The sequence below is a fragment of the Canis aureus genome, chromosome 1 (assembly GCF_053574225.1).
Source record: "Canis aureus isolate CA01 chromosome 1, VMU_Caureus_v.1.0, whole genome shotgun sequence".
Lineage (NCBI taxonomy): Eukaryota > Metazoa > Chordata > Mammalia > Carnivora > Canidae > Canis > Canis aureus.
Genome location: NC_135611.1, coordinates 58,007,581 through 58,020,061, shown reverse-complemented (window position 1 = coordinate 58,020,061; position 12,481 = coordinate 58,007,581). Strand labels below are relative to the sequence as shown.

Below are 12,481 nucleotides of genomic sequence, written 5' to 3'. Positions count from 1 at the left end.
GGGGATGGGTGGCTCCGCTAAGCCATACTCCGAGTAAGGTCCCTTACTGCCCCCAACTCTTGAGACTATTATCCAAGATAAATTGGGTTTGTTTCTCATGTTATAACAGAGGTCAAGATTCGGACTCTTTTTATGCTTTAACAACCTAGAAGGGCAATTTGAACAGAACACAAAACATTTCTTTTGGGCCCTTCAGTGAATGAACACAATGTTGGCATCAAGAGGAAATTAAGAGAAAAGACCATTAGTTTCTTAATAATCAATCTCTTTCTTCCTTCCTTTCTAAAAAATTTTTTAAAAAAATATTTATTTATTTATTTATTTATTTATTTATTTATTTATTTATTTATTTATTTATTTTTGCCTACTGGTAGGTTTGGTTTCTTAGCCTAGTTTATGAAAATGTAATATCACCAATGTTTCAAAGACACTTTTAAAACTGACTACTGCCCTAAGAGTCTGGAATTGAAGAAGGAACAACAAGTCTCTTCTGGAGAGTAATAAATGTGTTCCTGACTGAACAGTGTCCAGGTCGTGCTTTTAGTACCATCTCTACTTTCAACCCAGTGAATGTTGGACAGGGAAGCCGTGGGCTTCTGCTGGCCACAATTTTCACATGTGTGAAACAGAGGTGGGATACCTAACTTCTCACTTCTGGGGTTGATGCGAGGTGGCAAAGGGTGAACGGGTTTCACAGAATGGCAAACACTTGGGAAAACCAAAAAGCACTATATATATGTGTGTGTGTATATATATATATACACACACACATATATATATGTATATATATATATATATAATTAATGGAACATTAGTTACTGACATCAGATTGTACTACTATAAATTATTTTATTCCACTAGAGAAAGACTAAGACATTTATTTTCTTTTTATGAAATAACACAGCGACCCTGTAGTAAAGAGACATCTTTACTGTTCATTTCTTCTTCCTCGTCACCTGAACCTTTGCCCACCCGTGGACCCCTTCCCCTGTGCCAAAATTAAAGTGACCAAAAAGTGACCATAGAGACTGAGAGGAATATTCGAGGTATTGGAGACTCCATGGACATTTCTTCCCCTTGTGGCGATTCCTGGTTCTTCTTCATGGAGGCAGTTGGGGTTCCTTGCTGCTTTTTTTTTTTTTTTCATCCAGAGGAGGATGGAAGGAGAGATGGAATTTGTAGGAGAAGGCAGAGAAGAGTTTCTTCTTTCATCGTAAAATGTTCCTCGTAAAAAATAGGATATATATCTACACACACACACACACACATATAAAATAGATCCAGTGCAATTGCAATTGTTGTGCCAAACACTGGGAAGTGCCACCTTGGTCGATGTATTTCTGGAGTTTTCAAACAGTTGTCCTTACAACAGCTGCATTTCAGTAAGACTTGGGCAGGTGGCTTCAGATAAGCCACTTGCCACTCACATTTAGGCTGAGGCTTCCATGTTCACAGTCCAAATGAAAAGTGTGTCTTTGTGTCTGGAGTGGGTGTTGCAGAGAGGGAGTGGGCATGAAGGGAGCTGGAGGCTATGAGGTGAGGAAGAAGGAAGTGGCCTCTTACTTCTCTACCACAGTCTTCGATGCAAATACAAATACATTTTAAATGTGAGGATACTGACATCAGTAGTGCTATATGGTCACACCACTTAATGACATAATTCACATCAGCATAAAAAATATTCACACCAAAAAAAGTCCCTTTTTCCCCCCTCCTCTTTTCAAGAAAACTTATGGCATCATATCACCTAAGTGAGATCACCGCAGATATTTCCAGTGATCTGCCCGGAAGGCTTGTAACATGATTCAGAGTCTTTGGATCTGCTCTTTCCGCGGAAGGAATTATTGTTAGACAAAACTTCTGTAGATGTATGTTTTGGTTTTCTCAATACACGGAGAAGTTTGAAGTCTCTGCCTTCCCCCGTGTCCTCATCCATGAAGTGAGAGGCCCAGATGCTGAGCCTCCGTGGCTGGTCGGAAGGGAAAGGGAAGGGGGAACCCGGGGTCAGCAGATCAGCTCAGGAGGGACGCACCACAGAGGGAATAACGACGAGCTGCAAACCAAGATCAGAAGCTGTTACAAACCCACTCTGATTCCAGCTCTGAGAGTCACCAATTGCGCTATGCAGAGACCTACGGGGAGCAAGGTGGGCTGTCTAAAACCAGTACAGATCTTTGCTTTTGTCCTGAGGCTGCAAACCTGAAAACAGAGAGAAAACAAAAGAAAGAGGGAGAGGGAGAGAGAGAGCGCGAAGAGAGGGAGAGAGAAGGGATTGGGGGCGGGAAGGCACAGGTATTTAAGGAAAGAGAAAAAGACAAACACCACTGTTTTATTGTGAATGTCACAGAATTCTTCTAAAGGGCATGAATGGAAGTAAAAGCGAAGCAAACAGAAATGTCAAATCTTCACCTGAAGGAAGGGCGGGTGGGCAAGACTACAAGCCAACAATTGCATTTATAGTATAATCATTTTGGGGTTCTGCCCTAAAAATAAAGGAAGCAGAAGAGTAAACCCTTATTCGAATGTCCCTTTCGAATGCAACTCGTTAAACCAGGAACTCGATATATTCATCGAAATCACATTCTCTTTAAGCTTTACATTTTAAGAGACTTGTTTAATTTGGTTATTCGGCTGATATGAGAATCACATTTTTCCTTCCTTATAACTGTCACTAGGAGACAATACCGCCCCCTCCCTCCCCCAGAAGGCAGAAGATCCTGAACTACACTCTTAGCTCTAGGTCCTCTAGATCAGCGCTGTCCAATAAAAACAACAATGGGAGCCACAGGCATAACTCTAAATTTTCTAGCAGCCACATTGGAAACAAGTAAAAAGAACCAGGTGAGCATTAATCTTGGCAATATAGTTTATTTGACCTGATGTGTTCAATGTGTCGAAAGTATTCCAACATGCAATCAACATAAAAATACTGGTGAGATGAATTTTACATTTTTTTTCCTCGCACACAGTTTTGAAATCCAGTGTGTATTATGCACGTACAGCACATCCCAGTTCGTCCTAGCCACGTTGCAAGGGCTCAACAGGTACCCGTGGCTGGCGGTGACAGGATTGAACAGCGCAGAGCTAGAACCTTTCCAGCGGATTACTCATTTATTCATACTTATTTATTTATTCAAAATTTTTTGGGGGAATCCTCTTATATTTTCCAGCCAGGTTAGGGCAGTGCCCCTCTTTGCCATTCTGCCCACACCGATGACACTGGGCCACCTGTCTGCGGAAGCCCTGCGGGCCACAAGGTCACTGGGGTCTCCAAGGGGAGCTTAGGGGCGTCCGGGGCTCAGCCCAGGGTCGGACACAGGGCAGGAGGGGTCCGGGGAGGCCAAGCTCCCTCTCCCGCTTACCTGAGTCCACGCTGAGTCCCAGCCCCTGGGCCACGTCCCCCGCGGGGCTGGCGAAGGGTCCCCCGGGCGCGGCCCACGCGGCGCCGGCCGGCTCGCCCTTGGAGAGCTCGCAGGGCGGGCTGCCGGGCGCGGGCGCCGGGGCGGGCGCGAGGCGGGCGGGGCGCCCGGAGGCCGCGGGCATCAGCAGCGGCCCGTAGCGCGGGTCGAAGTGCGGCGCGTAGACCTCGTGCACGGCGGCGGGCCGCGGGTAGGCGGCGGCCTGGGCGCCCAGCGCGCTGCCCAGCGCGTACGGGTGGTGCGGGTGCGCGTGGTGCGGGTGCGCGTGGTGCCAGGGCTCGGCCGCGCCCTGGTGCAGGTGGCTGTGCAGCGCGGCCGGCGAGTAGGGGTCGGCGGCGGCGAAGGGCAGCTCCGAGTGCGCGGCGGCCAGCGGGCTGCCCAGCGGCGCGGGCACCGGTGCCTGGTACGCGCTGTTCCAGAAGGAGGCGGGGAAGCTGCGCTGGCTCATCGGGAAGGAGCCGTCTGCGGGCCGGCGGGGCGGGGGGAGCAAAGGAAGAGAGGGGCGCGTCACCGCGGGGCCGGGGACCCGCCGGCGCGGCTCTGGGGCGGCGCCTTTCGGGGCGCGCGCGGGGCGGGGAGGGGCACGAGATGCTGCAGCCTGAGAATTCCAGGTTACGGCCCGGCAAAGTGGGGGGAACCCTTTGGGAAGGAGGGCCGCTTCCACGGAATCTCCAGAGCGCACACCCCAGGACGCACTGGGAGAGGAAGAGGCCGGAGACACCCCCCCTCCTCAACTCCAGTTTTGGGGTGGAGAGCGGGTCCCCCGACTCCAGGCTCTGCTGGCTGGGGGGTAGACGCGGTCTTGCTCCCGGTCCCAGCCCGCAGCCTCTCCCCAAGCTAAAGATACTTCTTCACTCTTGGTCAGCCGCCTCGCGATTCCACTACCCCCTCTCGCGTTTCAGCCTCCCCAGCTCCAGAAAATGTGCCCCTCCAAGGCCTCTGATAGACTGGAAGTCCATCGACATATTTCAAAGTCTTGCTATTATTAGCCTCCTTTCTAGAAACCTTCTTTCAAATATTTTTTTTTTCCAAGAACTCAAGCCAAAGAGTAAACTAGACCTATTAAAAGGGCAGCTGTATTATTTGCAGAGGGACACACAGGGACAGATCTTTTAAGTTTTAATTAGTTAACACTGGTTCCTTAAAGTGTGGACGCCAGGAATAATAATAATAATTATTATTATTATTGCCAATATCACGGTTGACTCCTCCAACCGGGAAGCATTTTAAGAGAACAGCACATAGATCAAATTTGTCACCTGTAGTGGGAAGGGCGGGAAAGAAAGATATTTAATTCCAGAGGCCTTGACTTAGCACCTCCTCTGGGGAAGGCATCTGCATCACATACTACAGAATTAAAAATGCGGTGAAAATGCAATTTATGTTGTGAACAGTCTTCCTGTTAAACACATTTAGGCGACTGGAGAATCAAAAGAATGTTCTGTATTCAAAACTAATGATTTGAGATCTTGTCTAGGCAAGGCTTACACAAAGTGTCACACACTCTTAAGGAAAAAAAGAGAGGGTGAGGGTTGTCATCCCCCCTCCCATATTGGTTTTCCTTTTTATAACAAAGTCCTCATTTCTCAGCTTGGTTCACATCAGAAATTAAGTTTAGTGAGAATGTTTATCGAAGAGTTACCCCCACCCTTGTCTTGGAAATAAAAGGAGATTGAGATTTCAGAATAGAAGGGAGATTTAGTTGGCTTGACCAATAAATCATTGTCCCAGGCTAGATAAAGCAGTGCTTTGTGAGATGAGTAGAACAATAAAGAGGGGATGTGTTTGGGGAAAACTCTTAGAGATGTTTTGGCTGTACCTAAATTTTTATTTCTTTGGTCACTGAAAGACATTTTCTGCTTCAAGATTTCCTAGGTAATAGAAACATGGCAAAAAAAAAAAAAAAAAGCATATATAAATTTTAAGAGACATTCTTCAGCAGGTTTTGCTTACAGTGGGGTCTAGGACTTTTTCCTCTGGGCAAATTTTCAGGAACTAAGTGTCCTGAAAGTTGTTGTAGATGAAGATCTTCCTTGTGCCTTGGGAGAGTGTTGGGAACCTCGCATTCCCACAGCATGTTTACATACATTTTTCTATCTGTCCTTACTGCCATCTCCAGGGATAGTTAAGAGGGCGGGTATTATTCTAATTTTAGAGACCAGTAAATAGAGTGACCTCACAGAGGTTAAGAGACTTGCCCAAGGTCATAGTGCTAGGGAGTGGTAGGGCCAACAGGAAAACCCAGGTCTCCCAATTCCAAGGCTAGTGTTTTTTCTAGGTCACTGCTCTGTCCTGTCTCTTCAAGGAGAAATTTTGTTTTCCTTCCTTGCTTTTACTTGCCCACCCCATAGGCCCCTTCTCACCTCCTATAGGCAGCCCAGTATTCCTTCCGCTGCCTTTCCTCGGGCGGCCCCCCTCCCCCACGTAGGTGGGCCCCAGGCCAAGAAGCCTCTCTCCCGGCGCCCAGCAGCAGGCCCTTTACTCACCCCGCCAGGGCCCGGAGCTCCTGGGTGCTTTGCTGCTCGTACAGCTCGGGGAATAGCTGCTAGGCTGGCTCAAGGCCCTACTGAAGTGCTCGTCCACCACCGAGCTGATGTCCCCCTGGAAATAGGTGAAGAGGACGCAGCGGGAGTTGATGTACTCCGCCTCTGGTGGGCGCTCTTTCTCTGGGCTGCCTTCTTCCTCTTTGATACTGGCTGGAGTTTGGCTGGAAAAGGAGGAGCTGCCGCTGCCGGTGCTGTTGCTGGGGCTGGCGTTGCACTCTTGGGCTTCCTGCATTTTGGAGTAATAGGCTAGTTTCTGCTCAAAGAGAGAAAGAACAGAGAGGTCACTTTCAAAAGAGATGGCAAACTGGGTTCCCACTCCACTCCTTCAGATCTCTAAGGTATGGGAAGAGGGCCCCCCCGCCCCAGGAACCAGGCCTAAGCCCTATGGTCAGTAACCCGGTGAGCTTCTGAGAGGCGGATTGCCCTCCTTGGTGTCTCCGTCTCCCCAGACTTGCTGCCAGACCACAGGGAAAGCTCTCTGAAGATGTCAGGGGGAAAAATCCCAGAAGATGCCAGGATATGAGCTGAGTTTGACCGCAAAGCCAGGCTCAGGGCAGATATATTTTTAAAATCAGGTTCCAAGGATAAAGGGCACCCAAGTCCAGTTAGGGCCTGAATGTCCCCTGCCTAAGAATCCAGGGCAGATGCACAAGATGCAAGATTTAAGCATTATCCTGATGGAGCATGAAAATACCCAAATCCACGCCACATAGCCAGGAATGTAAAAGAAAAACTGCCACGGAGGTGTGAGATAGTTCCATTTAGGAAAGAATCTTGTGGGGTAAAAATGTGGAATAACATCCTGACATGGATCATGTTAATAAGTGCAACTTGATATTTGTTTGGTCGCCCATAAATTGTCCACTTAAAAGTCTATCGCTGTTTTTAAAGAGATCATCTTTTGAGTAAGTGGGCTATGAGGATAGAACCCTCGGCATCTCTATGCCCATTGAGGAAACAAGTAAGGAGAAGGAAGGAAGAAGAAGATCTTAGCTGTGAGGTTGGGTAAATTGTGACTGTCCGGTAGTGATTCTAAAAGCCGAGTGTAGCTGCTGAAATATTTTCTTAGAAATGGGCAATAGGCTGAATGCAGTGCTAACGCATTTACGAAGGCAGAGATGGCCTCAAAGTGGGCTGATCATGCAAAACTGAACAGAGATCTTAATGGAATAGGTTGGTGCAGGGTCAGGGAGAAGAAAGGACCAAACAGACAGAAAACCAACCCATCTCCTTCCTCTCTTTGCAATATTACCAGCCTGGGAAGGAGCCATCTCAGAAGCTGAAGCCAAAAAGACTGGTTACTTAGAAGGATCACCACTTCCACCACTTTCCGCTTGGCTTATAATGAGGGACTCTGGTGATTCCCCCAAATTAATATTGTGAGACTAAACAAACTCCTAGATGGGAATTTTTAAAAGGGGGAAGGTAGAAGGAAAAAAGCAAAAAGCAAAGCCTACTCCTTCCATTCTTAATTCAACAGAAAAAATTTGAATAGACATTCTGAATTTGCAAGGAAAATTGTTAAAAACTTGGGCCGGGGGTCCGGATATATTTCATTCTCTCTGGGACTGGAGTCCAGGCCCGTCACTCTGGAACCTGTTCCTGACCCCTACGGCCCCCTGGGTGTGTGATCTTATTCTTTTGCTGGACTGCGGTCTTCAGTTTTTACAATATCAGCTGAGGAAGTGGAAAGAAAAACTGGGTCGCCCAGACCCAGCCCGGAGACGAGAGAAATTGGAATAATTAAATCGTCAAGAGTTTGTGGAAACGGGGTTAAGTGGTCTTCTTTACAGGTGGGTCAGTGGCCTGCAGGACAGCCCGATGCAGCCACTCGGGTCATAGAAATGCGAAATATTATCTCTGAAGCTCGCCTCGGCCAGGTCAATTGCACCCCAATAATCCCAGAATTTTGCAGAGCAGAGATTATAAAACCCACGCTTTCACGAGTTCCCTTTGTAACGAATTCTCTGGTTCGGGAATGAATTGGCCTGATCCCCTGAGAACTGAAACGGTGGTGGTGGGGGGCGGGGGGGAGGGAAGCTCCTCCTTAGATAAACTTGCAGGAATGAGAACGCAGGTCTTTGCATTTTTGATAGAAAGGCAAGAGGGGCACGTCTTGGCTTTTGTTCTCTCGGCGCTCTCACCTCTGAGACCAAAGCTGGGTTATCCCTGCGGGAGCTTTGCTCGCATCTCCCCTCACCCGCACGGAAGAATCTGGAGTCCGACAAACTCCAAGGAGACCGTCCAGCTCGCGCGATCCTCGGGCGATTGCTCCCCGCAGGAGCGGGGCACGCGCTTAGCCGCCTTCCCGAGGGAGCAAGTGCACAGGCTGAAAGGGGGTTGGCTCAACCTCCCGCGGGCAGCGCCGGCAGGCCCGCATCGCCGGGGCTCCCCCGCTGGAAGCACGCCCCGGACCTCGGGGTCCAGGCGGGGCTCCCGCCAGCGGGGACCCCCGCCCCCCGTCTCCGGGATCGCGGCCGGGAGGAGACACGTACCTGGTGGTAGGGGGTGTAGGCGGCTGCGAAGTAAGGCTGGGGAGGACCATAGACTTGGTACATAACATCCAGACAGCTCATGGCTCCCCGCAGCGGAGACGGCTAAGCGGTTTTTCATCAACTCTCGGTCCGCGGAGCGCAGAGATGCTGCATGGGCGGCGCTTGCACCCGAGCTCCCGAGTCATCGGCGGCGGGCAGCGCGCTCGGCGGCTCGGGCTCCCGCTCCCGCTCCCGCTCCCGCTCGCAGGCTCCGCTCCCAGCCGGCAACGTCGGCCCCGACCGCGCTCCGGGATAGAAGCGCCCGGAGCTCCCGCTAGTGGGCATTTAAACCCCACGCCCGCCTGGCGTGCTGACGCCACTCCGGGCCGCGGAGGGGGCGGGGACCGGGGCGCCAATGGGGAGCCGGGGACCGGGCCCGAGGGGGCTCCCGGCGTGTTTCCCCGGGGCTCCCCCGCGGCGAGCTGGGGGACCCGCGGGCGACGCGCTGCGCAGCTCCGTGCTGAGCCCCGAGGATTCCCAGGCTAAAGCTGGAGAGAGCGAGAGACCGACCGAGAGAGACGGAGAGGGGGGGAGGGAGCGGGGAGCGCCGAAGGGGGCGAGAGGGGCGCTCACACCTGGGGAAGTGTGGTGCCTGGTGGCGGGGGTCCTGGGGAGAGCCCCGGGCTCCAGCCCGAGGCGGAGAGCGTGTGCGCCCGGGAGTGGCCGGCTCGGCCTCCGCGGGGTTCCGGGAGGGATGCGCTCTCCCCAGGAATCCGCCGGGGGATCCGCGTCTGCTCCGACAGGTGTCCGGGGAGTCCGGAGACTCCTGGCGGGTGCGGAGGAGCTCCCCCCGGGGCGGGGGCGGGGGAGGCCGCGGCTGAAGCCGGTGAGCACTGCCCGCCGCACCTCCTGGGACCCGGCGCCCGCTCCCACACCCCCAGTCCGCTCCGCGGGGTCCGTCCCTTCGGCACCGTTCGAGTTCGATCCCGACACACGCTCTTCCGAGTCCCCGCACCCAAACCCGCTCCGTCGGCGCTGTTCGCGCCCTGCCTTGGCTCCTCCCGGTGCGAGATGCTTTCGAGGAGTCCGGGAGGCCTTCCCCGGCCCTCGGCAGCCCCGGGTCTCCCCCGCAGGAGGCCTTTAAAGCTGCGGGAGCTTTTGGGACGAGGACGTGTCTGGTGCCGAAGGAACCGTGCTGGGGCATGCAGGGAGGTCAGAGAGGACTTTTGCTTCCTCTTCCACCAGGAGAACAGCGGCTACGACGTTATGTTTCGTTTTAGAGAGTTGAAAGGATGCGTTTCAGTTGTGAAGCGCGCGCACCGTTCTCTTTCGTGCCCTGAGAGCTCTGTCCCGGCTCGGATGGGCTCCCCGCTTTCCTCCCCTAAGCGCTCCCCACTCCTCCCATCACAAATCCCCGGGGTCCCCGGGGAGTCCTCCGTCCCCGCAAGTTTAGGGATGGATCGGGACAGGGCTGTTGGGTAGGCTGGGTCAGGCGGTGGAAAGGGCGTTTTGGGAATCGTGGTGGGCCCGACGTGAGGGGGCAGGGAGGGGGCAGAGCTTGGGAGCACGGAGGGCCCACAACCGAGAGGTGCAGTGCATCACTGAACCCCAGCTATTACCCAGTTTCAAAACAACAAAAAGTCTGACATCGATTCCCAGGCTGTAAAACTGCAAACACACGCACCCTTAAAGGTATAGTTGTCTTCGAAACGGGAACATTGAGGCCAAATGGTTTCCGGGGTTGAGGTTTTGGGTTTGACCGAATAATAAATGCACAACGGCTCCGAGGGTCCAATTCTGTTTATAAATGGTGAGCTGCCCTGAGCGGTCGGAAGAGTTTAAGTACGATGTCGATTCTAAAGAAAAAATTAAAATAAAAAAAATAATAAAGACACTACTCAGTATAGTTTCACGCAAGCCTTTTCAGGGGCTACGTTGCCCCTTGGCCGGGCTCTGCAAGCTCCTAGAGCCTTTGGCGATCTGGGCGCACAGGTGGAGCAGAACCTCCTTCCCGCCCCAACCTCAACCCCAACCCACCTGCCCCCGGGTGTTTCGGAGAAGGGCAAAAAACCGCCTTTGGGGCAGCCCGGGGGGCTCAGCGGTTTCGCGCCGCCTTCAGCCCAGGGCTTGATCCTGGAGACGCAGGATCGAGTCCCACGTCGGGCTCCCTGCATGGGGCCTGCTTCTCCCTCTGCCTGTGTCTCAGCCCCTCTCTCTCTGTGTCTCATAAATAAATAAAATCTTAAAAAAAAAAAAAAAAACCGCCTTTGCTTTCTCCGGGGGCAAAGAGCGAACCTTCATCCGAAGAGCCACGATGTGCCCCCCGGAGGCGGGAGCGAGGCGCGTAGGTCCCGGTGTTTCTCGCCGCCTGGGCGCACGCTAGCGGCCGCGTCCTGGCTCCCGGAATCGGGTCCGAGCGGGAGCCGAGGTGCCCACGACAGATCGCGGCCAGTAGGCGCGACCCCTGAGGGTCACCTGCCCCCTGCCCCTTCCGCACAGGTCCCGCTGTCTATCTGTGGACTCAGAGGTTCTACTTTGGCTTCCTCCAGCGAGGGCATCTCCGGGCCCCCGCGACCTCCCCGAGGCGCGCTCCTGCCCGGCGGCCCAGGCTCCGCTGCGTGGCACGAGGCCCGCGATGCTGCGTGGGGCAAGCGCCGACCCTGAGCGCGGGATCGCGCGCCTAGCGAGGTCTGGGCAGCTCCGTTCTGCTGCTTGCTCACCTCCCATCCCCTGCACCCACTCACTTTGAACACAGAGAAAGGCAGAGACACAGGCAGAGGGAGAAGCACGCTCCCTGCAGGGAGCCTGATTCAGGATTCGAACCCAGGACTCCAGGATCACACCCTGGGCCTTAGGCAGGCGCTCAACCGCTGAGCCACCCAGGGATCCCCTCACTTTGCTATTTTTACTTGACTTTGACCGTGAGACCAGAGGAACTTTGATTTCCGCACAAATTCAGGAGAAAATAAGGACAGTCTCTCCGCATCAAGCGAGGCCCGGCAAAATGGTAGTTATGTTTTAAAAGGATTACGATAGCAGTGACATCCCACAGTTGGAACAAAGAAGAGGAAGAGAATGTGGGGCCGGTTGCCTAAGGCTGCTTTCGGTTCACATTTCTCAAACTCCTCTATTTGAGCCAGGTTTTGAAAACCTTGCTCAGGCTAAGTAAGGGTACTGGCCCCACAGGAGTTTAAAGAAACACAGGAGATTGGGACCAGTGAGCATCGATTTGAATTTAGGCAGGAAAACAGTTGCCTCCACCCCAACCCTCCCCCCCAAGTCCAAGGTAAAGGAAGAAGAATGAAGTTTTAAAATATGCCCACTGATTGGAGCAAGGTCAGTCTTTTCCGTGTATCTGGAGAGCTGTCATTTACACAAAGGTGGTATTTCTCAATCAGAGGAGATTGTGTCTTGTTTATATGCTGAAGTAGAAAGTAAAACAATTAAATTTAACCCCCTCTACTCTTAAAGACATTCAAACTGGCAGGACACCAACTCATCAAGGAAATGACAAACCACCAGGACTTGAACTCATCAAAGAAGTGAGATTTTGGTTCAGAGCCTTGGGAATGGACTACAGAAAACTGGGGGGGGGGGGGGGGGTGTCTCTCACTTCCTTCCTCTCTCCTCTCCCCCCCAGTTATTTTAGAAGAGACTACACACTAGACAGTAGATGTCTCTGAGCTTGGCTCCCCTAACAAATGTATCGACATCCCCAGAAAGGCCAACTATTACCATGACAGCTAATCTAATTGCCTTTTAACTTCTTAATTGGGCAGAGAAAATATCAAAACTTCTTTCAGAAATGAATTCCACTTTATGATAGCTTCAAGGAAATTTATTGAGCTGCAAGGAGGGAATTTGCCATATGAAAGTAGTTGTTTCCACCAAAATTCCCTTTTAGTATTCCATTCTAGGGTGCAATCCTTTTTTTTCCCTTAGTGTGCAATTCTAACAATACCTAGAACTGTGAAAATAAAAGGTGCCTTTATTCTTGAAGTTAACAAATGAAGTTAATTACTTTTGAATGCATACTTGTTTC

At 52.0% G+C, this 12,481-nt stretch overlaps 1 protein-coding gene across 2 annotated transcripts; it reads right to left on the bottom strand.

Annotated features, from left to right (window-relative positions):
• Positions 1-829: 829 nt before the first annotated feature.
• VGLL2 (vestigial like family member 2) lies at positions 830-8,745 on the bottom strand. Of its 2 annotated transcripts, XM_077900821.1 has the most exons (4): positions 8,461-8,745; positions 5,906-6,218; positions 3,363-3,881; positions 830-2,053 (listed from the first exon to the last, which is right to left on the bottom strand). In XM_077900821.1, the coding sequence occupies exons 1-4, from the start codon at positions 8,539-8,541 to the stop codon at positions 2,013-2,015; spliced, it is 954 nt and encodes a 317-aa protein (XP_077756947.1). In that variant the 5' UTR covers positions 8,542-8,745; the 3' UTR covers positions 830-2,012. The 2 variants fall into 2 exon arrangements, with proteins under 2 accessions (XP_077756947.1, XP_077756957.1); XM_077900831.1 differs by lacking the exon at positions 3,363-3,881.
• Between the last annotated feature and the right edge of the window lie 3,736 nt (positions 8,746-12,481).